The sequence below is a fragment of the Trachemys scripta genome, chromosome 1, assembly GCF_013100865.1.
Source record: "Trachemys scripta elegans isolate TJP31775 chromosome 1, CAS_Tse_1.0, whole genome shotgun sequence".
NCBI classification, from domain to species: domain Eukaryota; kingdom Metazoa; phylum Chordata; order Testudines; family Emydidae; genus Trachemys; species Trachemys scripta.
In genome coordinates this window covers 98,047,990-98,075,509 of record NC_048298.1, presented here as the reverse complement: position 1 = coordinate 98,075,509, position 27,520 = coordinate 98,047,990, and the positions used below count along the sequence as shown (strand labels likewise).

Here is a 27,520-nt window from a genome sequence, read left to right as displayed (position 1 = left end):
ACTTCAAAAAGACAGTTTTTATAAGTATTACAATACCACACAAGAATAAAAAAAACCCTGCAGATAAGAAGCAAAAAAAAAAAAGAGAAATAATCATTAAATACTTCCTTGTGTTTATTTTTTATTCACAGATTTTTAAGGCCAGAATGATCTATTATGATCATTAGTCTAAACTAGAGCTGTCAAACTATTAAAAAAATTAATTGTGATTAATCACAAGATTTAAAACAATTATTAGTTTTAATTACACTGTTAAACAATAGTAGAATACCATGTATTTAAATATTTTGATTGTTTTTCTGCATTTTCAAATATATTGATTTCCATTACAACACAGAATACAAAGGGTACAGTGCTCACCTTATATTATTATTTTTTATTACAAATATTTGAACAGTAAAAAAGATAAAAGAAATAATATTTTTCAATTCACCTCTTACAAGTACTGTAGTGCACTCATGAAAGTGCAACACACAAATGTAGGATTTTTTTTACATAACTGCACTCAAAAACAAAACAACAAAAAATTTTTTAGATTCTACAAGTCCACTTGTCCTACTTCTTACTATGACAAGCAAGTTTGTTTACATTTACGGGAGATAATGCTGCCCGCTTCTTATTTACAATGTCATCTGAAAGTGAGAACGTGCGGTCACATGGCAATTTTGTAGCCAGTTTTACAAGGTATTTACTAGGGCTGCCAAGCAATTAAAGAAATTAATTGTGATTCATCGCACAATTAATCGCACTGTTAAACAACAGAATACCATTTATGTAAATATTTTTGAATGTTTTCTAAATTTTCAAATATATTGATTTCAATTACAACACAGAATACAAAGTGTACAGTGCTCACTTAATATTTATTTTTGATTACAAGTATTTGCACTGTAAAAAAACAAAAGAAATTGTATTTTGCAATTCACCTAATAGAAGTGCTGCAGTGCAATCTCTTTCTCATGAAAGTTGAACTTAAAAATGTAGAATTATGTACAAAAAAAAACCTGCATTCAAAAATAAAATAATGTAAAATTTTAGAGCCCACAAGTCCACTCAGTCCTACTTCTTGTTCAGCCAATCACTCAGACAAAGAACTGTGTTTACATTTACAGGAGATAATGCTGCCCTCTTTTTAGAATCGTAGAAGATTAGGGTTGGAAGAAGCAGGACCAACACCAACTAAATCATCCTATCCAGGGCTTTGTCAAGCTGGGCCTTAAAAACCTCCAAGGATGGAGATTCCACCACCTCCCAAGGTAACCCATTCCGGCCTTCCTAGTGAAATAGTTTTTCCTAATATCCAACCTAGGCCTCCCACCTGTACTTGAGACCATTGATCTTTGTTCTGTTATCTGCCACCACTGAGAACAGCCTAGATCCATCCTCTTTGGAACCCCACTTCACGTAGTTGAAGGCTGCTGTCAAATCCCCTCTCACTCTTCTCTTCTGCAGACTAAATAAGCCCAGTTCCCTCAGCCACTCCTCATAAGTCATGTGCCCCAGCCCCCTGATCATTTTTGTTGCCCTCCGCTGAACTCTCTCCAATTTGTCCACATCCTTTCTGCAACGGGGGGCCCAAAACTGGACGCAATACTCCAGATGTGGCCTCAGCAGTGCTGAATAGAGGGAACAATCACTTCTCTCAATCTGCTGGCAATGCCCCTACTTTTGTAGCCAGCATTGCAAGGTATTTATGTGCCAGATATGCTAAACACTCGTTTGCCCCTTTGTGCTTCAGCCATCATTCCAGAGGACATGCTCCCATGCTGATGACGCTCATTAAAAAAATAATGTGTTAATTAAATTTGTGACTGAACTCCTTGGGGGGAGTATTATATGTCCCTTTTTCTGATTTACCCACATTGTGTCATATATTTCATGTTATATCAGTCTCGGATGATGACCCAGCACATGTGGTTCATTTTAAGAACACTTTCACTGCAGTTTTGACAAAACGCAAAGAAGTTACCAATGTGAGATTTCTAAAGATAGCTACAGCATTCGACTCAAGGTTTAAGAATCTGAAGTGCCTTCCAAAATCTGATTGGGATAGGGTGTGGAGCATGTTTTTAGACGTTTTAAAAGAGCAACACTCCGATGTGGCAATTACAGAACTCAAACCACCAAAAAAGAAAATCAACCTTTTGCTGGTGGCCTCTGACCCAAATAATGAAACTAACATGCATCGGTCCATACTGCTTTGGATTGTTATCGAGTAGAACCTGTCATCAGCATGGACATATGTGCCCTGGACTGAAGGCTGAAGCATCAAGGGAACATATGACTCCTTTAGCACATTTGGCACGTAAATATCTTGTGACTCCAAGCTACAACAGTGCCATGCGAATGCCTGCTCTCACTTTCAGGTGACATTGTAAACTAGAAGCAGGCAGCATTATCTCCTGCAAATGTAAACAAACTGAATCTGCAGTGAAAGTGTTCTTAAATCGAACAACATGTGCTGGGTCGTCATCTGAGACTACCGTAATCCAAAATACATGACAGAATGTGGGTAAAACCACAGAGAAGGAGAAATACAATTCTCCCCCAAGGAATTCAGTCTCAAATTTAATTAACACATTATTTTTTTAACAAGAGTCATACAGAAAGAGATGTACAGAAAATAAAATACATCTTTTTTAGTTTAAATAAAGTTGATAACAACCCTCCCCAAAATAATCACACTATGATGGTTAATAATAATTAAGCCTAAGATTTAGTCATGGGTATTTTTGGTAAAAGTCAGACAGGTCACGGGCAATAAATAAAAATTCACGGCCTTTGATCTCTTCATGATTTTTACCAAAAATACCCCTGACTAAATCTCTACTTCTGGGGCCCCGCTGCTCCGGGGCACCCCTGCTGGTTGGGGGTCCTGCTCCAGCCGCTGCTCCCCCGGGACTGCTCTCTGGATGGCCTCTGGGTGCCCTGGGACTGCTACTCCAGCTGCCCTGGGACCGCTGCTCCTCGGGCGGTTCCCAGGGCACCCCAGGACCACTGCTCAGGCCCTCCCCAGAGCCAGCCACATCCAGCGGTCCCCGTAGCTAGATGCCCAGGGTCTCCCGAGCAGCAGCCGATGCAGCTGGCCCCAGGGTAGCCCCTGGGACTGCTGCTCAGATACTCCCCAGGGTCACCCCCAGGACCGTTGTTTGGGCAGTCCCCAGGACCAGCCGCACTGGCCGCTGCTCGTGTGGTCCCTGGAGCCAGCGGCCCGGGACTGCCTGAGCAGTGGCTGATGCAGCTGGCTCCAGGGTGGCCCCCAGGACCGTTGCTCAGGTGGTCCACGGGACCAGCCATTGCTTAGGCGTCCCCAGAGCCAGCTGGCCCTAGGCCTCCTGAGCAGCGGCCAGTGTTGCTAGCCCCGGGGACTGCCGGATCAGCTGGCTACGGGTCGCTCAAACAGCAGCCGTGAAGTCAGCCACACCATCCGCTGTGGAAGTCACAGAAATCACAGAAAGTCACGTAATCCGTGACTTCCACAACCTCCATGAAAGAATCGCAGCCTTCATAAAAATTAATAATTATTATAAAGTTGTGGTGATCAGAGATGCAGCTCAACCACTCCATCAGGTACTTATACAGCCCCCATCCAAGCACCTCACAAACTTTAGCATATTTATCCTGACAACACCACCGTGATGTACATACATATTGGCATTCATATTTTACAGATGAGGAACTAATGCACAAAGAGACTAACTCAGTGGTTCTCAAAGCCGGTCCGCTGCTTGTTCAGGGAAAGGCACTGGCGGCCCGGGCCGGTTTGTTTACCTGCCGTGTCCGCAGGATTGGCCGATTGCGGCTCCCACTGGAGGGCTCACCAGGGGCTTTCCCTGAACAAGCGGCAGACCGGCTTTGAGAACCACTGGACTAACTGATTTACTCAAGCTCACACACAAAGTCTGTAGTAGAGCAGGGAATTAAACATGTGTCTCCCAAATCCCAGGCTACTGGCTTAACCACTGGATCATCCTTCCACTCAACTTAGCTCACCAGAGTTTAGCCTATCCCTTCCATTTTCGCCCAGCCCATCAGAGTTTCTCCACAGTTACTCCTTACAAAGGAGGATTTACCATGAAACAAACAGTGCAGTGGCACTGGGTCCCCAAAATGCAGGACAAATCTCATCTGACAACCTGCTCCCGAGTCCCAGCCAGCGGCACAGAAGGGCTCAGGCAGGCAGGCTGGCCCCACACTGTTCCCAAAATCAGCCGGCTGCTGACACATCTCTGCATGCCCCTAGCTGGGGGGAGGTGCTGCCCCCGCCCCAGGCAGCGCATGGAGACCCGCTGCCCCCCCCCAAGGGGCGCGCAGAGACGGACCAGCAGCAGCGCAGCAGGGCTAAGGCAGCTCCCTGCCTGTGCTGCCTCCCTCCACACCAGCGCCGCTCCCGGAAGCAGCCGACGTGTCCCTGCAGCCCCTGGTGGGGAGAGGGTGTCTCCATGCATTGTCCCTGCCCCAAGCGCCGACTCCGCAGCTCCCATTGGCCAGGAACTGCATCCAATGGGAGCTGTGGGGGCAGTGCCTGCGGGCAGCAGCGCACAGTGACCCCCTGCCCTCCCCAACCTAGGAGCCACTGCCAGAGGGATGTGCCGGTCGCTTTGGGAGCTGCGCTGCCCAAGGTAAGTGCTGCCCCCCTGACCTCTCCAACACCCCAACTTCCTGCCCCAGCCCAGAGCCCACACCTCGCACCCAAACTCCCTCACAGAGCCCAACCACCCCAACCCCCTACCCCAATCAAAGTACCTCACTTTATTTTCATTTACTTCCTATTACTTATAATATAGGAGGAGGATGAAGAAAGAAATGAAAAATGGGGGGGAGGGGATGGGGGATAAGAGAGAATCTTCTTTTTCTTGGCTGGGTCCTGTGGGGAGGGGAAGCCCCAAAAATGAAGCTGCACACAGCACCCCACTAACTCTAAATCTGCCACTGAATCCATCCCTTCCTGGATACCATCATTGCTAGTCAAACCTATTCATTCAAAATGATGTTGCTCTATCACAAAAAAGCAGATTCTTTTCTCTTCCCTAATTGTGTTCTGTGATGGGACAATACCGGAATGAACACCTTACCAGGATATCAATGGAGGCAGGCAGGATCAAGTAAAGTAACTAGGAAGTATAGGCCAAATACAGTTTTTAAATCTGGCTCTGGAAGTTCTCAAGAGGGAAGCATATCTACACACAGAAGAGGAGGAGGAGGAGGAGTGGGGACTGAGCATAAGAACCCTGTTTCTGGGCTGGTTACTACTTTGTCTGATAGAAAGATGAGGACTTACACATTGGTCCCTAGCACTGTTGCCACATCACAGAAATAATTAGCTGCGTAAGATAAACATTGTTTTTCTATTTACGCTTAGGCATTTGTAACACACTTATCAGCATATTCCTAATTGCCCTAATCTTTCAAACATTTATGCAGCCAAGTAACTTTGCTCACATGAGTAGTCCCACTACATTCAATTAAACTATTTGTGTGAGACAAGTTACTTGTGCTTAAATATCTGTAGGTCTGTAGAACACCTGGGTATTAGAGGATTGAAATGATATTTGGCACAGCCTGTCAATCAGTCATTGTGAGAGAAATTAATTTGGTAACTAAACACCACATTGTCCTTTTTCAAGTTACAAGTTAGTTAGTTATACTGATGCCCAAAGGTATGTTGAAGGTAGAAAGTCCATCTGAGTATACCAATACCTGGCTATCTATAAGTCTAACATACATTCCTCCCTTTTCTCTTGATGTAAATATTACTATTATAAAAACAACATCCTTGTTAATTTATTTTAAAGTGATCTAAAAATTAACTAAACATCTACCATATGGAGGGGTTTTTTTTAGCAAACACTTACCATTGTGCAGTGCCCCACTGTTTTCACTCCTTCAATAGATGTCTTTTAAAAGTACACATAAAGAGAATGAGACGCTGTGTCAAACCTACTGGCACTGCATGTTTAAACACCTGCTTCTCTTCATCAGCCCTTCATAATATTGTTAAACGATAATTATACATACTGATGAGTAACGAATCAAAATACTGTAATCTGTCTTGAAAGGGTTTGTACTAATATTACAAGTATAGCATTAATAGGCTATTTAGCCTGTTCTTTTGAAAGAAAACATACCTTCATATACAGATATCTCAAAGAAAAAAACTGGGAAAAACTTACTGCATGTTTCTCCCTGTGCTACACCATTGTATGTTATATGGTTTACTACTTCAAATATATGTGTATTCATTTGTTTTATGTATATATTTTACTATTTTTGAACTTTACCTAATAAATTAGGCCACATCCATAATTAATGCTGCTATTTTGTCCATTTATTTCCTTGGAAAAACTGAGTCACCTACCTGAGCCATTTTTAGAATGTTTGTGGTAGACACTGTGTTAAGGCTGAATTCCAATTTTTATTCCAACCACCCTTTTCATTTTCTCATAACATAAAAAAAAAAGATTTTTTGGAGATGAAATGTTGTATACTTGGTCTGAGCTTGGTCTCAATAAGTCAAATATTGTGTGTGGGAGTGGGAACCACAAATACTCAACAAACATTTATTTGAATTTATTAAAAAAAAAAAAAAAAAAAAACGTTTCACTGGTGTTTGCCAAGCACTTTTATTCACTTTTAACAAACATTCGTGCAACTGAATGCCTGTGCACGAGAATGTTTGCAGAGAGTATTCCAAATATTCATGTGAATGGATGAACTTATGACGGTAGGCATTGAAAGTGTTAATATTGGAGATCTCTCTGCACCCAGAAGTAGTTCTGACACTGATGTCCCACTTCCCGGATAGCATAAATAAATCACTTACTCTTAAAGAACCCATATGTGCTTCTGTGTGTTCCTTGTTCCTGCCTGCACCACACCATGACATGGTGTGAAATGTGGGATCCAAATCCAAGCCTCTGGGCCTACCAACACAGCACATGCACAAATATTTGTGCCAGCAATGATCACATCCTGACAACTCCTAGCAGGTTTAGGAGACAAATCACTGACAATGAACACTCCGTACAAGTCATGGTGATGAACTCATAGGCAATCTATAAACTGAAATAGATCTATATGGAACCATCTGTCAAATTATTTGGAATAACGAATGCATTTGTTAAATTAAAATAAATGATTATTGATAATTTAATCAATAGAAAAAGGAGCCAAATTCGAATTCTGATCTGAATAGTTCACTTGATGATAGTCTCAGCCCAAAAGTTAGTTTTTTAAAATTTTAGCAAAATTGGCTCAACAGTTTGACTAATGCACTGTGGCAGTGGGGGAAAAAGGGGAAATACCCTCCCTATATCTTATGTTCCATGTGCTATTTTTCACGCTCATATAACTCAAAAATAACTGAAGCTAAACACTTCACGCTGGTTGTGTTTCATAAATTCTCAGTGAAGAAGGGGTGAAAAATTCATGTTTGGAAAAAAATTAGTTCCATATTTTAAAGTTATGAATATTAAAATTTGGAATGTGAGAGTTATAACACAGAGAAGACTGCCCAAGCTAAGGGTCATCCTGCTAGAGTAACTCAGGAGTACAGAGATAAATGTAAGGCCATTTAGCAGCAGTACAATACTGGGACAGTTTTAAAGTGATGTAGCAGTGCTTTTCCCTTCTTGCCCTTGCTCCCCACCCCCCCAAATACACACACACTTGGGCTGTGCTTCAGACCGGGTTCCGGGCCATGGACCCTGTATTAAGCAGCTAGGTCTGCTTCTTCAAACATGACTCTGTTTCCTTGAGTTGCTTTCTACCTCCAAGAACTCTTGTGCTGCTTCTCCCCAGCTTGTACTTAACACAGCCTCCCTTTGGTTCTCAGGCCTTTGGCTTCTCCTTTCTCTGCTGAACTAACTACTCTTCTGCCCTGGGCTGACCTGTTCTCTGTGGGTTTCTCACCTATCTCCTCTGCAGTCTTCCCCTCCACCCCCACCAAGTTCCCTCAGCTTCTTTATAGGGCCAAATGTCTATTGATTATCTAGCCCCACCCCCTCTGGTGATGAGGCAATCTATCGATCCACAGGCACACTCCCTGGCTCTTAACCCCTTGACTAACAAGTGCTGGGAGTAAGCACCATCACAGAAACATTACAGAGAGATACTCATTACCAGTATATGCAAAAAGAATAGCCCTGAAAAACCCTGATTTGGGGACATCTACATAAACCTCACAATTTGCTAAAAATAAACTCCAAAAAATGAAATTAATAAAACCTGAAAAACAAAAGCTCAAAAGATGTGGCTTTCTTAAGTCAATTGTCCACAGGAATTTAGTCAGTCTGGCTCTGAAAGCCTTCGAAGTGCCTCTATGAGTAGGGTCAAGAGCGTCACCTTCTATTACTTATACCATAGAATCCAGGCCATGAAACACTATGGAGTCATCTGTTTTTAAAATCTGAAATCTCTGATTTCCTCTTCAACTAAAGCTTTAATTTCTAATGTAAAGATTCAGAACTCACTAACATGTCACTGATTATCAATCGAAAAAATGCACTACTGCTGCTGCTTTGGGCTTGCGTACAGTGCGCTGCAGTGCGGATGATGGAGGTGAATTGCAGAGTGCACCAAAGCTATGCTGCTAACTCCCCTATGGGGACACTGCTGGAACAAACCAAAAGGTGCCTAGTTAGTGGTAATGCAGTCCTGTTTCAAAGAGGACTATGCTAATTGCCTTTTAGTTCTGTGCCTCGGTTTCCCCATCTGTAAAACTGGGATAAACAATTCCTACCCCTCCTTTGTACAATGCTTTGAGAGCTATGGATGGGGGGCAGGGAGGAAGCATAGAGCTGTTACGTATTATTATTATCTAGATGTATGAAAATGTAAAATTAGAACCCCAGGGACTGCTGGGTGTCCCAGTCTGGTTACATCCCTCACTCACTAGTGTGCTGGTATACTGTTTATCAAGGATAGCTGTAATTTTAAACAGTTATACTTTTAGAGTCTTGACAGATCAACCCTGTAAGTCTGCACAGGAGCTTAATAGAAAGTGGAGGTTGGCACCAGACTATCTGATTTAGCTGCAGGGGGTTGTTCACATGCTGTTACCACTACATGTTTGAAGATAAGCTAGTGCATACTGCCTACCCTTCAGACCCCAGCTGAGATGAAGATACTTTATATGAGAGTAATTTCTGAAAGGGAGCATTCTCAAAGGACCTGCCTCTTATCTGAATTTGAGTCACTTATACCTGGAGGGAAGATTATGCTTTTTTTTTTTTTTTTTTGGTCCATGCATCTCGATCCCTGTTGTATATTTCCTTCACATCATATGATATGGAGTAACCTAACATAACCCTATATGATAATTTCCTATTATTTTATGTTTATAATGTATGATTTATTCCCTTGAAGAGAAACGCTCCATAGTTTGTCTATCAGTTAGACCAGTTTTCCAATAATTTTCTTTCATCTTATTCATCATATTTTTTCTCTCACAATCATTTAGACCATGGCTTAGACAGCAATCTTTGATGATGCTTCTAATATTTGTATTTCAATTTGTTTCACTCAGAACAATTTAAGGTAATACAAAGTGCAATATCCAAAATGCAACTACACAAAATTAACGTTACAAACTAATTGTTCAGTACAGTTGGGAGTTTCAAAGCTGCCATTTGACTTCAGTGGGAGCAGAGTTAGGCCAATGCTCAGCATTTTTGAAAATCCCACCCTGGGGCATGTTTACACTGCATAATAAACCCAAAACTATGGGACTCACGTCTGCAGACCTGTTTTTCCAAGCTCGCACTTGAGTGTCCACACTGCATTGCTTCATAGCTGTGCTGATGTGTCCATACTGTACTACGCAAACCCAAGTCAGACCTTGTTGGTTCTTGGGGCGTATCCCAGGGTTCTTACTGCCCTTGCTAGCTGTAGCTGCTCTAGGCCTTGGTTCATGGTGTATTATGACAGAACTTGGCTTTTCATCCTGTGGCCCATCAACATATCCAGTGGAACCATTTTGGGGTCTGCACACTCCCTGCGACTGGAGCCAGCAATAGGGACTTAAGACCAGTGGAAGATCTTCTGCTCATGCTTTCACTCCTATTTTGGGAATTGGGCAGGACATCTGTCAGATGCTGGTGCACATGTAGGCAACTGTATTTGTCCTATCAAAGGCACCCCTCAGAGAGGGGTACTAACATGGCAGCTGATGCTGCTCATGCCTGTTGTCATAACCATAGATTCCTCATATGTAGGCCGCTCACAGGCAGAGACTGGTGGGATCTCATTGTCACATGGACCTGGGATGACCAGCAGGGGCTCCAGAACTTTCACATGAAGGAGCTGTGTGATCAGCTTGCCCTAACCCTCCAGCGTCAGGACACACACGAGGGAGACCATACTGGTCCAGAAGCAGATTTCTATAGCCATCTGGAAGCTGGCTATTCCAGACTGCTATTGGTCAATGGCTAACCAGCTTGGTGTTGACAAGTCAACTGCAGGGCTTGTGGTGGTGGAGGTTTGAGAGGTGATCAGGACTATGATTTACCCAAAGGTGCTGGCCAGAAACAATGTTCCTGAAGTAACTGCTGGCTTTATGAGAATGGGATTTCCAAACTGCGCTGGGGCTATTGATGAGACTCTCATGCTCACAGACTGCCCTCCAAAAGGAACATGAGTACATAAAATCACAAAGGGCACTACTCCATCGTTATGCAGGCTCTGGTCAACCACAGATGCAGGTTCATGGACACCAACATAGGGCGTACTGGCAGAATGCATGACACCAGGGTTTTACTGAAATCGGGACTCTACCTTCATGGACAAGGTGGGACATTATTCCCACCAAATATTGTTATAAATGGAGTCACTGTCCTCACTGTTATTCTAGGGGACCCCAAAAACCCTTTTGCCATGGCTTATGAAACTCTACTCTGATCACAGAGGGCTTGAACAAAAAAAAAAAGAAGGATCAACTACATGTTCAGAAGCTGTAGGACGGTGATGGTATGTGGATTGGGCAGACTGAAATCTCTGCCTTCAAAACCATTTGGATGTCATCTGCATTTTTGTGGCCTGCTGTGTGCTATACCACATCTGTGAAGACAAAAGTGAGCCATTTTCCTAGGAGTGGACTCAAGACACAGATGGATTGCTGGACCAGTATACTCAACCAGAAAGTGCACCAATCATTTACCAGCGCAGGATTCACACATGCAACAGAAGTCAGGGATGCTGTGTGTGCCCTCATAATGGGACTTCACAATGCAATGGAGAGAGGGAATGACATAGTATTTGTAATTATGCCATTGTAATTATGCAGTTATATCAAGTGGGAAGTATGGGCATAGAAGGGCCAGGAGACACAGGCCTAGAGGATTGTGGGATAGCATTGCCAGATTCTCTGGACACAAACGTGGTGTCCCCAGGCTTGAGCAGCAGTCACACTGTGAAATGAGTGGGCTTGGATCCATGCCACAGTGGAATTCAGCCCTAAGTGAGTTCACAGGCCTGAGTCCTGAGAGGATTCTGACTTGAGTCAGAAGGCTTTATGTGTGAACGGTAGTGGTGTTTGGGCTTAAAACTGAGTCTCAGCCAGAGGTTAATATGCAGTACAGACATACCCTAAGAGGTAATTTAAAAATCTGAGCCCAAAGGAACAAGTAACACCTGGGGCTAATTTAGGCATTTGTGTAAATCCAGAGTAGCTCCATTGACTTCAGCAGAGTTACTTCAAATTTCAATTGAATATCAACAGCATTGTTGGTGCTCATCTCCTATGAAAGTCAGCCCCTAGATGTCTAAAGTGAACCAAAAATTAGAGGTATTCAAAATTAGAGGTCACTTTTGAAAATTTCGGCCTAACTTTCCAGTCCTCCTGGTTGTGAGGAAAACTCTGACAATGTAGACTGAACTAAATGGTGGTCCAAAACCAAAAGTAATGCAAACTTTCCGCACTGATATTAATGAGGTGGTTAATTTTCAAGGCTAATTGCACGTTCTTAGATATCAACCTTGTTAGCCTTTTTTTCCTTATGGTTATCACACTAGAAACATTCAACTAATATAGCCTGTCACAATTTGATATTCCATACATTTGTAAGGACAATCTCCATCTGCAAATAGCTAAATATTATGTTACTTGTGTATCCGAGGCATTTCTTACAAGCCTTAAAGGAAACGTAAAAGTGATGTCAGTGGTGTCATTAGACAAATATTAGATTTCTGATGCAGCTTTTAGGAATGTGAGGGTTTATGTATAAAACTTGCTCCAGCAACAGTAAAGGCACTTAATAAGCCAATAAATATATTAGAATATATTAGCTAGGGATATTCAAAGTTACAATTATATAATTAGATTTAATAAGTTACGTAGAGCAGGAGGTGTGCCCCCTATGCCCCATCATCCCTCCCACCATTGTTATTTCTTTTCATAAGTTACGTAGACTGTAAACTCTTTCTTGTTCTGCGTTTGTACAGCACCTAGCACACTGGGGTCTTGGTCCATGGTCGGGGCTCCTTGGTGCTACCACATTGCAAATCAGTAATAATATCTCACAATGAAATACAGAAGTTTCCAGTATATATACAGGAAAATCTCAAACAGCTAAAAATGTGCACTTTGGTAGAAAAAGGCTGGGCCTGAATCTTGGGTAGTAGTTTACATCAACGCAAAATGAGCGTCAAACACTAACACATCAGACAGGTGATGTTTTACACCCACGTTGCACTCACATTGCATTGGTGCAAATAATTACATTAAGAGTCAGGCCCTTTAACTGCAACCACCTATGTATGCACTGGGCTTTTCATGTACAAGACAAGATTTTCCATTGTGAAGTTACAGCCTAAATTGAGACAACACAACCAATAATAGCAACAGACCACGAGGAGCAGTAGGGCCAGACTTGACATGCCGCACAACCTGAAGTCACAGAGGGACCCCCACTGGGCAAACTTATATAGGGCAAACTTGCATAGGGCACAAGGGTTTTGTGCATGCTTGCTACTTCCCAATATACCACCTTGGTCCTAAGTGCTAGAGTACCAAACTGCTCACTCTATGCATCTTAGACCCACAGCCTTCAGGCCTGGCCCAGTGTTTGGAGCTTCCCAGAGCTGCAAGCCCAACCCAAAACCAAGCAAGACAAATGGGGATTCTGGGCCAGGAGATACACAAGAGGGAAAGTGTATCAATATCCTCTTTCTTCCCTAGCTTCCAGATTCCTCAACCCATTCCTGACCTGGGCTGGGATTTCTCTCCCACCCCCAACCTCCATGGACTGTTCTCATTGAGATTCCTTCAAGGCCCCTGTTCCCTGACTCTGCTCCTCCCCCCTCAGCTGTGGCCTAGTAGAGCTTCCTCTGCAGTCCCTCTTACCATGGCTACGATACTCCAAGTGGAACAGCCTCTCTGCCTCCAGGAGACAACTCCTGTCCCAAGAGAGGATTCTTCCAAGGCCCGCCTCCTGCCCAAAGACACATCTTCTCCTCTACCCTCTATGGGTTTTCTGGCACAAGCAAACATTCCTCTGGGCTCACCTACCTAGGGTCTGTTCCTGTTCCTCCGCCCCCTGTTGCTTCATGCTGCCCCGATGAGGCACCTCCTCCACCACCACCTCTTCCTTGCTGCTACCTGTCCCTACATGCCCTTTTCACTCAGCCATCTTCCCACCCAGCCTGCCCATCTCTACATTCCCAGTCCTCCCAGCCCATCCCCATCAAGCCTGCACCGTCCTCCTATCCCACACCCATCTGTGAATAATGGGAAAATTTACAGATGAAGTTTTTGCTAATTGTATATGTTTATAATGTATGAATGATGGAATGATCTCTTAGGAGGGGCCCCAAGCTAAGCAAGTCCTCGGGGGGCCCTTGCTGTTCTTGAATCGATCCTGGTGAGTACCAGGTTAGGGAAATAGAGACAAGGGCTGGCTGGAAAACAAGAATTCAGTTTTGCAACAACAACAAAAGTTGAGGTTTTCACATTTGTTTTCATTCTGCATCAGAATGAAACTAGACCTTCCAAAATTTTCCACAACAAAGCCCAGAGACAGATCCACCTAAAAATAGCCAATAGCCAGGGCACTCACCTGGGATGTCCCAATCAGGCAGAGCAGTGACTTGAACCCAGCCTTCCCTAACCACTAGCCATTCTAAAGATGGGTCAGTCTCTCTCTCTCTCTCTCTTCCCCCCACCTCTTTCTCCCCCAAAAATTCTATCTTGGACCTGAGAAATCTTCCCAACTAAAGTTTTGTTGGAATGTTTCCTCGGAAAGTTCCAATTTCGACAAATTGGCATTTTCCAATGAAAAAATGTTTTGCTGAAAAATTCCCAACCATCCCTCATGGGGACTGCCTGCTTGGGTGTGAACCACATAGCTATTAACTCCAAGGCATTCACTCCAATTAGAGAGTAGGTATTGTAATTCTGCAAACAGCATGCCACAGCAGATAGCATTTCTTCTCCCTAACCTTAGTTGAACCGTGATGCAGCACAATGCTTGGAGCTGGGTTTGTTAGCTCCCTCTGCTGGATGGCCAGCTCTACAACTGCAGAGCCAACAAACTGTTGGCTCATGTCTGAACAACGGGGAGTGTTTGTTATTTTTAAAGTCTCAGTGGAAGAGTGCAAATTATTTTTTACAAGAGATATTTAGTATCCACTGGCAGAGTGAAAACACCCTTCGATGGAGAAGTCACTACAAAGAAATGCCCACTGGCTCTTGACAGTCATACTTTCTGGGCCATATGACCTCCTTTGAGTCAGAGACATGGATGAGGAAAAATTAATCACAAAAACTCTGAATTTAAACTCACATTGTGAGACTCATTCTTCCTGCAAAGAGAAGGAGTCAGCGCCAGTTGACAGGGGGCAAGGCATCTCCCTCAGACAGAACCCCAAAGAAGTCCAGGCGCCAAGGCAGCCATGCTCTGCGTTAGTATCCAGGCGCTGACTCTGCACAGACAACACTGCCAGCTCAGTGGCAATGCTGCCTTAGAGTTTCCCTACTGCAATGGTACTCTGGGAGGTCTCCTGGGGGTTCAGAGAGTGCAGAGTGCCAGTTAATGCTGCCCTTGCCCATTCTTTCTGTATAACATCTCTACGATAAGTAAGGTTAAGAGTCTGCCACAGAAAGAAAGAAAGATCTCCAGTCAGCCCCAAAACTCTGCTACATAGTTTGCACTGAAGGCCTTCCACAGACTCTGGCGAATGCAGAGAGCATGCCACAGGAGCTCCATTTATGCACAGACGTCTCATTAAGCCAGGATTTACTGAGTTTGCTCCCCAGCAGAGAGCGTCATGCGGGAGCATCTAGGGCTTTAGTTGACCACCATGCACTGCCCATGTCAGACCCTGGATTCCAAAGCATTAAAAAGAAAAAAAATGTAGCACCCTCTACAAGGGAGCATCTTTCTGAGCTTCTAACTATGGAGGCAGGATGAGCCCCAGAAGGGAGTTTTGTTTTCAGACTTACTGTGTGAGTTCCTGTATTTCCAAGTCCAAGGGTCACAATTCCAAAATTGTGAGATTTAAAAGAGAATTCATGATTTTTGGCCTGTTTGGTTTTGATTTCCTCCTGATTTTGCTTGACAATTACAAGTCAAAAAATGACCCTTAAATGAATACAAAATGTGCACCCAAATTTACAGGCTCCAACTCCCCTGTGCACCATCTTGCTGCTCTCCTCAAAACTGCCCCAAGCCCCTCCCTGCTCCCCACTGGCAGATTCCTGTATCCCACCCCCACCCCCATTACCCCAGCAGGATTCTGTAGCTCCCCATTTCCACAGCCCCAGCTCCCAATCCCTGGCAAGCACCAGCAGCTGCCCCATCTCCAACCTACAGGAGAGGTTCTTCTGCTGGGCTACTACCTCCTTTAACCCCTTCTTTCTGGACTAACACTGCTGAACAGGCATTGCTATGCTGCACCTGCTCCAGGGTCCTGCTCAGAGTGCACAGGGGCACCCCAGTACAGCAGGCAGCTGCTAAGGATGCCAGCAGCACAAGTGGCACAGTGGCCTCTAGTGGCCATAAGAGAATCTTCAGGCAGCTCAAGCAAAATTCCTGAACAGTTACATTTTTTCGCAAGATGGCAAGCACCGCACAAAACTGGCCCACAATCAGAACGCTCACAAGATCATGGGCATTGATGACATCCGAGTTCTGTTCAGGTGAATCCAACCTGCAGCATTCAAAGTGCTCATTTCCTTTTAAAGATAATTTTGCAGCAGGTGCTATTCAAATTTAAAAGTTTAACTAAACTAGAGGTCAATTTGTTGCTCCTGTAGGCTATGCACACTGCACATACTAAGGGTTCCTCGCATCCCTCCATTCTAGGATGACCAGACAGCAAGTGTGAAAAATTGGGACGGGGGTGGGGGGTAATAGGAGCCCAAAATCGAGAGTGTCCCTATAAAATCGGGACATCTGGTCACCCTACTCCATTCCCTCCCTCCCCACAGTTCCCTATTTGCCACCCTCTCTTCCCCTTTTATTTCAGGGACTCCCTGTCCCCCGTTGCCCCCTTCCCCAGGTCCTCATTTTCCCCCCATTTGCCAGGGATTCTGTGTGCCCCCTATGCCCCTTCATCCCTCCCACCGTTGTTATTTCTTTTCATAAGTCATTCATGGTGTGAACATTTTTTAACCCTATTAGAAGAATGGGCAGACATGAGAGATGGAAGGTGTTAATGGCGGCCATCAACTGGGACTTTGATCTCAACAATTTCCAAGGAGGCTGAAGTTGCTGGGTCTTCTAACCAGATGCATGAGGCTCTGCGTGTCCCCCATTCCATCTTTGTATTTTCCAATTTTCACCAAAATCTGCAGGATTTCACCCACTGATGCTGAGAACATCCCCTAAAATTCTGGGATTGATAGGATGCAACATTCAAAAATTATCATGTTCCAAACAAACAGAGAAATGCCATTGAGTTGAGTATAGGACTTGCTTCTCCCAGCCAACAAGAAAGTTATTTGGTTCTAGTTCCTTTAAGCGGGGATCAGGTGGTGGGGAGTTAAATCATGGGGACGGGCCTGCAGCCCTTACATGTACAACTGTCATTAACTTTATGCAAACCTAAGGGCAGTAGTATCACATCTGTTGACTTCAGTGTTGCATGCAGTACCTCTGCAGGATAGAAGGGAAAAGGAGAAGAACAAGCAAATGTGTCCTCTAATAGCAAAGCAACTTTTAGGAAGAGAAGCTATAGTAGGGCAGGAAGTGAACTCAGTGTTTAACTCTTTGATTATATTTATTACAGAGAAAAGAAAGATGAGCCACTGGCAGAAAAGTAGTACGTATCCCTCCCAGAAGTTGATAATATAAGGGGTAAAACCACTTGCCTCTTTGTCTTTCCCACCACCTTGCAGTGAATTTGTTTGGTAAAAGCACATATACCTTGAACATTTCTGTATACTTCCATTGATAAACCTGTTCTTTCTTTAGACTCCCACTCAGACTATCTATTGTTACAGCAGTGCACAGTGGCCAACAACTAATAGGGTCCCATTGTGCTAGGCACTGTACAAACATAGAAAAAGATGCTCATGCCCCAGAGAGCGTATTACCTAAATGGACAAGACAGATGCAGGGTAAGGGAAGGGGTATCACACAAGCAGAGTGAACAATACAATGACAGCAAATGTCATGTTAGTTCAGTGATTTTTTGTATTTGTTTTTAAATCCTTTCAGTGGGGTGATGTTAGGAGAGATTAGCTTGATGGAAAGACAAAGGAAGGCACAAAAGTGACAAGAGGCTGAAGACCATGAGGCAAGGAACAAACAGCCAATCAACACAGGAGAGACAATGTTCAAAGTGAAAACTGCCAAAAGCAGTCTGATGACATCATCTGCATCCTTAGGTGCCTGTTTGAACTGCTTTCTGTATCTGCTCTCCCTACTTCCCGCTTTGGCTGGTTCCTCTCCACTGTGTCTCTCTCAAACACCACATGGGTGAGGGGAGGAGGAGGCCGCATGGGTTCGAGTGACCCCGAAGGGTGTGTGCCCTGCGCAGTACTGGATCATCCAGGGCTGCAGCAGGGGAGGGGTGTATGTGGCCCAGTTCTCTTCCCCTTCACTCACCTCCCGCTTACACACACCGGTGCGCAGTACCTGCCTGAACTGTTTTCTGCAGCTACTCTGATACATTCACATCATACTAGTGACTGTGGAAAGTAAAAATTTAAGATGTGACCTAAATTATTATTACTGGACTGGACATATTATGATTCACACACAGCCACCAGCAAGATTTACCTGAACAAAATAAAAGAAGGGAGGAAACAAACAAAAGTTGGAACTTTCTACCTAGGTCTTGTAGAACTTTAATACATGGTCTGGCTGCTGGTGTGCAGAGACTACTTCGTATTGGGCAGCATGATAGGGTCTCATTGTTTTCTTGTACTCTCTCATCCATCTGTATCTATCTGTTGTCTCTTGTCTTAGATTGTAAACTCTTTAGGGCAGGGCCCACCTTTTTGTTCCGTATTTGTACAGAGCCTTGCACAATGGAATTTTAGTCCATGGTTAGGGCTCCGAGGTGCTACCACCATACAAATAACTTAGTAATAATAATATAAATGATAAATAATGTGGCATATCAGATGCCACAAACTTAGGCTCTATTTTTTTTATTAATGTGTATTTGTGATAGTGAATCAGAAGTAATTTATTTCAGTTATAGCACTTAATGTTGTCTTTGACACAGACAGTCTGGAACAATTTTAAACATAACTAGCCAAATTCAGGTTAACGGTGCTCATCACCAGAATGGAAAACAACAACAACAACTACAAAACAAGCCACTTAGCATATTTAGAAACACTTGGGGAAGATTCTCATTTAGCCTAATGTTCCTTTTTACCACTTTATTAGTGTAAAGGGACCTTAAAGTAGGCAGAAATTATATTGACACCTTTTCATCCCCTTAAAGCCCTTTCATACTGCCAGCGTGGTGGCGGAATAAGCTCCAATATCTCTCTAGATATACAGTAGCTATCTATATCTAGAAAGAGAAAGTGAGAGATATGAAGCGTGTGAATTCCTGCTAGGATACAGATACAGCCAGGAAATATGGAGAGATTTCTGCAGATCCTTTAGTGCAGGTAACTATAGGACCAGCAAAAGGCAATGTATCATAATACTGGTTCCTCAGTTCGCTGCAGGATTTCACACACTTCATATCCCTCACAGCAGGCCCTACAAGCAGGCGACATACATGGTGCTGTTCTAGACAGTAATTTTCTCTCTGTACAGTAATCTAAGCCAGTAGCCTACAATGCTAGACTTTCAGGGTCATTGTGTCCCTATGACTTCCTCCAACAGTAGTGCCAGTGGAACTAGCTCAGCTACAAGGGTTTGATACCTTACTGTGGTAGTCACAGAAGCCTCAACGTTTTCTCAAAAATAAGCCAAATGCTTAACATAAACATGAACAGAGTATTTTGAAAGAAACAATCAGGATCAGGGGTGGGAGCGGGGGGGGGGGAAGAAGGGGGGAGGAGGTTCGGTTCCCTGGCAAAAATCTACCAAGCATCATAGGTAATCAAGTCAGGGAGAAAATAAAATTCAAGTGATTGTTTTGTAATCTTCACACTAAAGGAACATGTTTGTAGACGACCTTCTAGATGGCTGTAATGAGTCTAAGATAAAGTAAGTTGCCAGGTCTATTTATTCTGCACAAAGAGACTTTGGGAGCTAAATTTCTATCATCAGTTATAACCCCTTACTCCCAAGGTCGCACAGAAAATAAATGAGGGCAGAGCATAGCCCTTTGGCTTGAACTTTAAGAATCATGTGGTCATCACTGAAGGTTACTGTCCTTACCAGGCACACTAAATAGGGAGGAAATTAGTACAATTAGAACTGTTAAAATGTAAATTACAAGAATAGTTGAAAACCATTTTTCCTCAGTTCCTACTTGTATAAACAAAGCCCTAACAAGCTACAATCAGAGAGGCCTGCAATGGATCCATGGCAACGAAAAGCACTATCCTATGGCTACCATCTTCATAGGCATACTTACATTAATTTACTAGATGTAAGTGTACACATTTCAGAAAAATCAGTTGGCTCAAGCTTAATTCACTGAAAAGGGGGATCATTAGCAAATGAAAGAAAAAGCAGGTCAGCAATTTCCTTGATGAACTCAGCTATTTATTTTTATTTGAAAGAGAAAGATGAAATTATTCTTGTAATTTTTGTGCTTTGTAGCTCTACTGAAGAGCAAATTACACCTATACTGCTGATTTTGATTCTTAGCAAGCAGATGAATAATAAAATCAATATCTCAATATCTATACAGTCCTAAAATACTCTGTATATAGACATTTGAATAGTGCATTAAATGGTAAAGGTGATAATACTAGAGAACACTGAGGAACATTACACAGAGCGAGCACTCCAAGGTTTTATTTGTTCGGGGGGGGGGGGGGGGTGTCTTTTTTTTTTTAAATCCTTTGGGGGGGGGGTATTTAAGGGATTGGAAGTTTGAAAGCTATCCAATAATGTGATCAATAGCAGCTCAAAATCCGATCAGAATATAAATGCCCCATAACACAGCAAGAAATAAAACAAGCACAAAAACTAACAAAAAAAAATCCCAGACAGTTGTAGCGTGAGTTTCAGGTGTGCTGGTGTGGTATTGATGTTGCAGTAATACTGTTCAGCTAATAAGGAGTTAAAGAGTTAGGTAGTATGGGTAAGGGGGAGAAGTTAAGATTATGTTTCCTGTCAAATATTTTCTTGTTGCAGTTTGATAGGTCCAGCTAGTCTAGTAACAAGACACTTTATTACAATGAATCCCTGCGAAACCTAGGCTGAGTTCTGTCTGTCTCCAGCATCCATCACCCTGGTAACCGACACTTGTCTTTCCAGTTGCTGACACTTATTTACTTGGATAGTGTTAATGCTGTTGAGTTAGCTACCTAGGTATTTTTGACATGTCCATTGCTGTGGTTTCTGAGTTATAGCTTTGACTGTGTCTCATTGATTCCAGAATTAATACACACATCATTTTGTTCAATGCAAGGAGAGGAAATAGCTCAAGCAGAGGATATTTTCTGAGCCAGATACTGACCCATTGTCCGTGGGCCTGTACAAGGCCCCTTCCATACAGAACACTTAAAGACAAAGTATCGCTGCAGGAGTGGAGAACTGGTGTGGGTGGAGCAGCCATGCACAGGATACAAAACAACAATTAATGCAATACTGTGGGACCGAGATAGTACTTACAGCAGGATGGTAAATGCCTCTATCCCACAAAGTTGCACCACTCACAAAGGTTGTGTAGTAAGGGACCACCTGTAAGTATAAAAATAAGTAGTTCTATTTACTATAATCTAGTTTCTCAGGTTAAAACACACCATTTCTAAGATTAACGTCTAAAAATGTCAATAGTATGGTAGGTCTAAAGAGATTTTCATAACATTACTGTAAATATCAGATCAGACTGAAAAATATAAAATGTAACTGTTGAGTTAATTATTTGCCTTTTATGGGGTTGTTTTACTGCAGCTGGATGGTCTCTCCTCTCCATTTTTGAGCAGCCCATTTTCTTTAGGAAGTTTCTGGACTCTGTAGTTGTGACTCACTAGCAAACAGCTTCGGGAAATGCTTAATTGGTATCTTATTACAAATTAAACCATTTGGCTAGACATGGCCCTCTTGCCTAGGGCCTCTCTTCTCTGAGCAGGATGTGAAGAAAGACACATTTTCCCCAGCATGTCCTGGGTGACATTCTTAACATGACCAAAGCAATAGGAAATAAATAATATTCAATATCTGAGTCATTGTCCCAATATCATTCTTATGCTTTGTTAAAGTAGCATTCTAATACTAACTGGAGAAATTTCCCTCTCCATTCTCGGCTCTGGGACCCAGCCTCTGTACTTTCTACAACCAGATAAAACTTCCAGCATAAAAGATATTATAACAATCTGCCTTGTGCCCCGGTTCAGCAGTCAATCCCTATTCAGCACAACATTAAGTATGTGCTTAACTTCAGGCACATGCTTAAGTGCTTTGAGATTCCATCCTGCAAAGTGCTAATCATTCTGGCTCCAATCCAGCAAACCATTAACATTAAGCACATCAGCAGTGTCATTGAAGTCATTCTGGCTAGTCACGTGCTTAAAATTAAGCACTTGCTTAAGTGTTTTGCTGGAGATCAAAGGCTAGTTGAATAGGGATGGACTTAAACACATACCTAAGTGTTTTGCTGAATAGGGGCCCTAATCCTGAGCATGTGATCTTGATTACTACCAAACTGTACTGGCCAGCATTAACTAGAAACTGTTATGCCCTTTGTAAAGAATAAAGGTAGTTGAATATTTTTCACTAAGTATTAAACAAATTTTGCTATTTTGCACTTGAATAACTTCTTCTACCAATATTTTTGTCAGTACTATTTCATCTCACAACTCAGGAAATTAAATTTTTCAATTTTTTTTTTAAATAGTCTACCCATTCCTCTGAAACATCTGATGCCGGCTGCTGTCACAGACAGGATACTGGGCTAGATGGACCCAGGGTCAGTTCTTCTGTGGCAATTTCTGTGTCACTATTGTTTGCCAAGGACACATACGTCTTTCTTTGCTCTCTCCCCATGGCTTCTCAAGGTCCCTCCCGGCCCTCCCAGAAGTGAAAGCAAGTCAGTACGCCCCAGTACGGCATACCGTCAAGAGCCGGTGCGCCGTACCGGGACGGCCCAGCTTCCCCAGGCGGCAATTTAAAGTGCCTGGGGCTCCCAGGAGTGGCTGGAGCCCCAGGCCCTTTAAATTGCGGCAAGATCCCTGCTGCTGGAGCCCTGGAGTAGCGGCGGGGCTCCAGGGGTTATTTAAAGGGCTGGGGCTCCCACTGCCTCTACTGCCCTGGGCCCTTTAAATAGCCGCCGAAGCCCCGCCGCTATCCCAGGGCTCCAGGGGCAATTTAAAGGGCCGGGGCAGTAGAAGCAGGGGAGTCCTGGCGTAGTGGTGGGGCTCTGGGGGCTATTTAAAGGGCCCAGGGCTCATGCTGCCTCTACGGCCCTGGACCTTTAAATAGCCCCCGGAGCCCTGGGGTAGCAGCAGCAGATGCGGGCTCCGACAGTGGTTTAAAGGGCCTGGGACGGTAACAGCGGCCGAGCCCTGGGCCCTTTAAACTGCTGCCAGAGCCCCCAGCTGCCACTGCTACCCCAGTGGGAGAGGGCACTTACCGGTACAGAGCGGGCCGAGGCTGGCTCTGACTCCCTATCCCCACCCCTTCCGCCCGAGGCCCCGCCCCTTCCAGGGGCCAGAGCCAGCCCCAACCCAGCCCCGTACCAGGAAGTCCCTATTTCTACTTTCACCCCTGAATAAGAGCTATATGTTCAAAGTGCACACATAACTAAGCCTTCCAAATTTGCAGGTAAAACCATTTGCATGTACAAATACAAATGTTGTGTGACCAAGGGAAACATTTTCAAAAGCATTTAAGTGACACAGAAGCCTAAGTCATATTTTCAGAAGTGAATAAGACCATGTCTACACTAGCACTGATGTCGGCAAAACTTTGAAAAAAACCACACCCCTGAGTGCCATACATTTGGCTGACATAGGCGCTCATGTGCACAGCACTATGTCGGTGGGAGATGCTCTCCCACCAACACAGCTACCACTGCTCATTGGGCTGGTTTTATTATGTCGATGGGAGAGCTTTCTCCCATCAGCATAACGCAGCTACACAAGCGCTCTTACAGCGGCACAGCTGTATCAGTACAGCTGTGCCACTATAAGCTTGTATGTGTAGATATGGCCTTAGACGCATAGAAACCCATGTCCCATTGACTTTCACACCTTTAGGTTCCCAAGTCAATTAGTCGCTTTTAAAAATGTTACCCTAAGCCTTGCTTTTTGAATGTCAGTGAGGGAGGCCATTTGAACATTTGGCATGAATCATGATTTATATATAAAAAAAAGTGCCAGATATCTTTAACTGATCAATGTAGGATGGATACATTGAATGTATATTTCACTTTCCAAACTCCTGTGCATATATACATGTGCATGTGTCATAGATAGACTATATACATATTTATACACACACACACAATCATAGAAGTGTAGGATGGGAGGGGACCTTGAGAGGTCATCTAGTCCACTCAGGGCAGGACTACATAATAACTAGACCATGCCTGACAGATGTTTGTCCAACCTGTTCTTTGAAACCTTCAATGACGGAGAGTCCACAACCTCTCTAGCAATGTTCTCTCTATTTTTTTACATCCATGTGCAGAATGAATTTTGTTATGTGCACCAATATGGAGGTGATATGTGGCAGGGGTGGGGCCGAGGGGTTCGGAATGTGGGAGGGGGCTCAGGTCTGGGGCAGAGGGTTGGGTGTGGGAGGATGGAGAATGAGGGATCTGGAGTGGGGCCAGGGATGAGAGGTTTGGGGTGTGAGAGGGGGCTCAAGGCTAGGGCAGAGGGTTGGGGTGGGGCTAGGGATGAGGGGTTTGGAGTGCAGGCTACCCCATGGCTGTGGCGGGGAGAGAGGACTCCCCCCAGCCTTCTCTCACCGCAGCAGCCCAGGGCCAGGAGAGAGCGCCTCTCCCCACTGGGGCAGCTCTGGGGCCAGGGCCAGGGGAGAGGTGCCTCTCCCTGCCTGTGTGGCCCTTGATAGCCTGCTGCACGACCGCGCAGCTTAGAGGGAACTTAGCTCCCTAGGTAATTTGTCCCCATGCTTAACTGACTCTGACAGTTAGGAAGTTTTTCCTAAGGTCCAGCCTAAATCTCCATTGCTTCTTGTCCTAGTCTCAGAGATTAAGGAGAACAATTTTTCACCCTCTTCCTTATAACAGCCTTTTATGTACTTAAAAACTGTTATGTCCCCCCTCATCTTCTCTTCTCCAGACTAAACAGACCCAATTTTTTCAATCTTTCCTCAGAGTTCATTTTCTAGACCTCAGAGCCGGCACTAACTAGGGATAAGCAAACTAAGAAATTGCTTAGCGCCTCCTATTAATTATTAGAATGTGTTGGGGGGGAAGGGCAAAATATTCCTTTCTAATTTTGTCCCTACATACTTGTGTTGTTTGTTTATATTCATCCTTTGCAATTTTTGTAGGACTCTTTTTGTGTGTGGGTATGGGTGTGTTTCAGATCATTGAAGATCTCCTGGTTAAGCCAGCACAGTCTCTTGCAATACCTCCTATTTTTTCTGTGCAGTGGGATAGTTTGCTCTTGTGTCCTTAATAATGTCTCCTTCAAAAACTGCTAACTCACTCGAACTGTTTTTTCCCTTAGAGATGCTTTGTATGGGATTTTACCTACCAACTCCCTGAGTTTGCTACAAAGTCTGACTTCTTGAAATCCATTATCTTTATTGTGCTTTTTTCCCCTCCTACCATTTGTTAGAATCAGGAACTCTGTCATTTCACGATCACTTTCACCCAAGCTACCTTCCACTTTCAAATTCTCAACCAATTCCTCCCTATTTGTTAAAATCAAATCTAGAATAGCTGCTCCCCTAGTTGTTTTCTCTACCTTCTGAAATAAAAAATGGTCTCCAATGCATTCCAAGAACTTGTTGGATAATCTGTGCCTTGCCGTATTACTTTCCCATCAGATGTCTGGATAGTTGAAGTCCCCCATCACCACCAAGTTCTGTGCTTTGGATGATTTTGTTAGTTGTTTAAAAAAAGCCTCATCCACCTCTTCTTCCTTGTTAGGTGGTCTGTAGTAGACCCCTACCATGACATCACCCTTGTTTTTTTACCCCTTTTATCCTTATCCAGAGACTTTCAACAAGTCTGTCTCCTATTTCCACCTCCACCTCAGTCCAAGTGTGTACAATTTTGATATAGAAGGCTTACACATGCACATGTATATATGATGTATGCTTGGAAAGTAGTCATGTAAATTATGCCTACCAAGCTCCTGTAAGTCAAAATACAAGAAAAACAGTACATAATATTACACACATAAGAATTACTTCACCCATCAGGAAAATGCAGCCACCTTTGCGGTGGAATGCAGCAACCATGAAAATATCACTAACATAACCTCACTATAGTGTTAGAGACAGGAAGTTAAGAGGCATTATCCTATGGCAGAAGCAAGGGAATTTGGGTAGGCAGAATGTAATTTGATCAGGATACCAAGGAAAATTCTTTTACCTATTATTGTGATAAGTATATTGGGGTCTTTACATGACCAAACATGGTCAAGACCTCAGTTTTACGTCTAGTCCCAGACTGGTCCTTCCCACAGAACACAATTTTGAAAGCCTCGTGCCTTTCCCATGATTTCAAAACAGAACTGCATTTCTTGTGTCTCAAATGACATCAGATGAGGCTTCCTGCTGGGAAGTGTCAATAAATGCCAGCTTTCAATGCTATGTACACCACAGCATCAGGGGATTTGCAGATATTAAAACAGTGACATTTTTTTCCCCAAAAGTTGCTGTGTCAATTCATAGGGGCAGAGCTCAGCTGATGTAAATTGTCACAGCTTCATTGACAGAGCTGTGAGAGTTTACACCAGCTGAAGATCTACACCATTGTGTGTATATACGCACACATATACTCATTTATTTATAAACTATATATAGAAATAGAAAATATTATTGGTACATACATATTAGGTAACGTACAGCTAATCACTTCATTTACTTTTAGTGTCTCCTGCTCCTTGTCCCTCAGCAGTTACAGTGACAGTATATATAGTTTTTAATGTTTATGTTGCCATACTCCCACAAAGGGAACTGTTGTCCTACATATCTGAAACTCCCATATGTACCAACAGGATCGGCAGCAGCCTATCAAAGAAAATAATCTCCTCTTCTCCAAATTTCTAATGATTGTTCAGAAGCAACATGTAGTGCTTTCTGTTGCTCGTACTAAAATAAAATAGCTTTAAATGTATGAAACCAAGTATGAGTAGCCACCGTATATGTTAAACAAACTAATAACAAATTGGCTGCCACAAATTAATACGTATCCAATGTTTATTAATACATATCCAATGCTCCTTTTAAAGTCAAAGCACCTGCCGTGCAGCAGAGAAGCAGTTATAGGGTTTTCACAAAGGTTTGATCTCAAAATGTTTTAGTCAGACTAAGAGACAGGTAAGATTTCTTTATAAATAAAGGGGTATTGTAATTAACACGAAAAAACACACTTGAAAGTAACAAGTAGCTCAGATATTCATTGCTCGCCATTAACCTGATTTTCTAATGAATATGACATTAGGAACTCATTAACAATCATTTGTGTTTATGTGGAACAGTGGCTGTATAATGAAGGTTGATAAATGAATGCAAATGAAACAAGGGAGTTTTGGACACTTATAAAGCAATTAACTTGTTTGGCAGTAATTATATACTGAAAGCTAAATCAAGTACATTTGGAAAGCTGCAAAGGCAGAGCCCCAAACTAAATGTACACAGATATAAAGGAATAGAAAAGCTTTATGTCTTTTAAAATACCTTATAAGAGAGAGACAGCCTAAGTATGATATTAATGGCAAACAGAGTCCATTTCTAGCAAAAAGAAATAGGACTGCAGCCTGCATGTTCATAAAGAACAAAGTTAACAAAAAGCA

The 27,520-nt window shown here is 43.3% G+C and overlaps 1 protein-coding gene across 1 annotated transcript in view; it reads right to left on the bottom strand.

Annotated features, from left to right (window-relative positions):
* LOC117869766 overlaps window positions 1-27,520 on the bottom strand; it is a 252,078-nt gene that overhangs the window by 202,510 nt on the left and 22,048 nt on the right. The window contains exon 3 of the mRNA XM_034757224.1: window positions 21,195-21,263. Coding sequence (XP_034613115.1) covers window positions 21,195-21,263 — 69 coding nt within the window. The remainder of the gene's footprint in view (window positions 1-21,194; window positions 21,264-27,520) is intronic.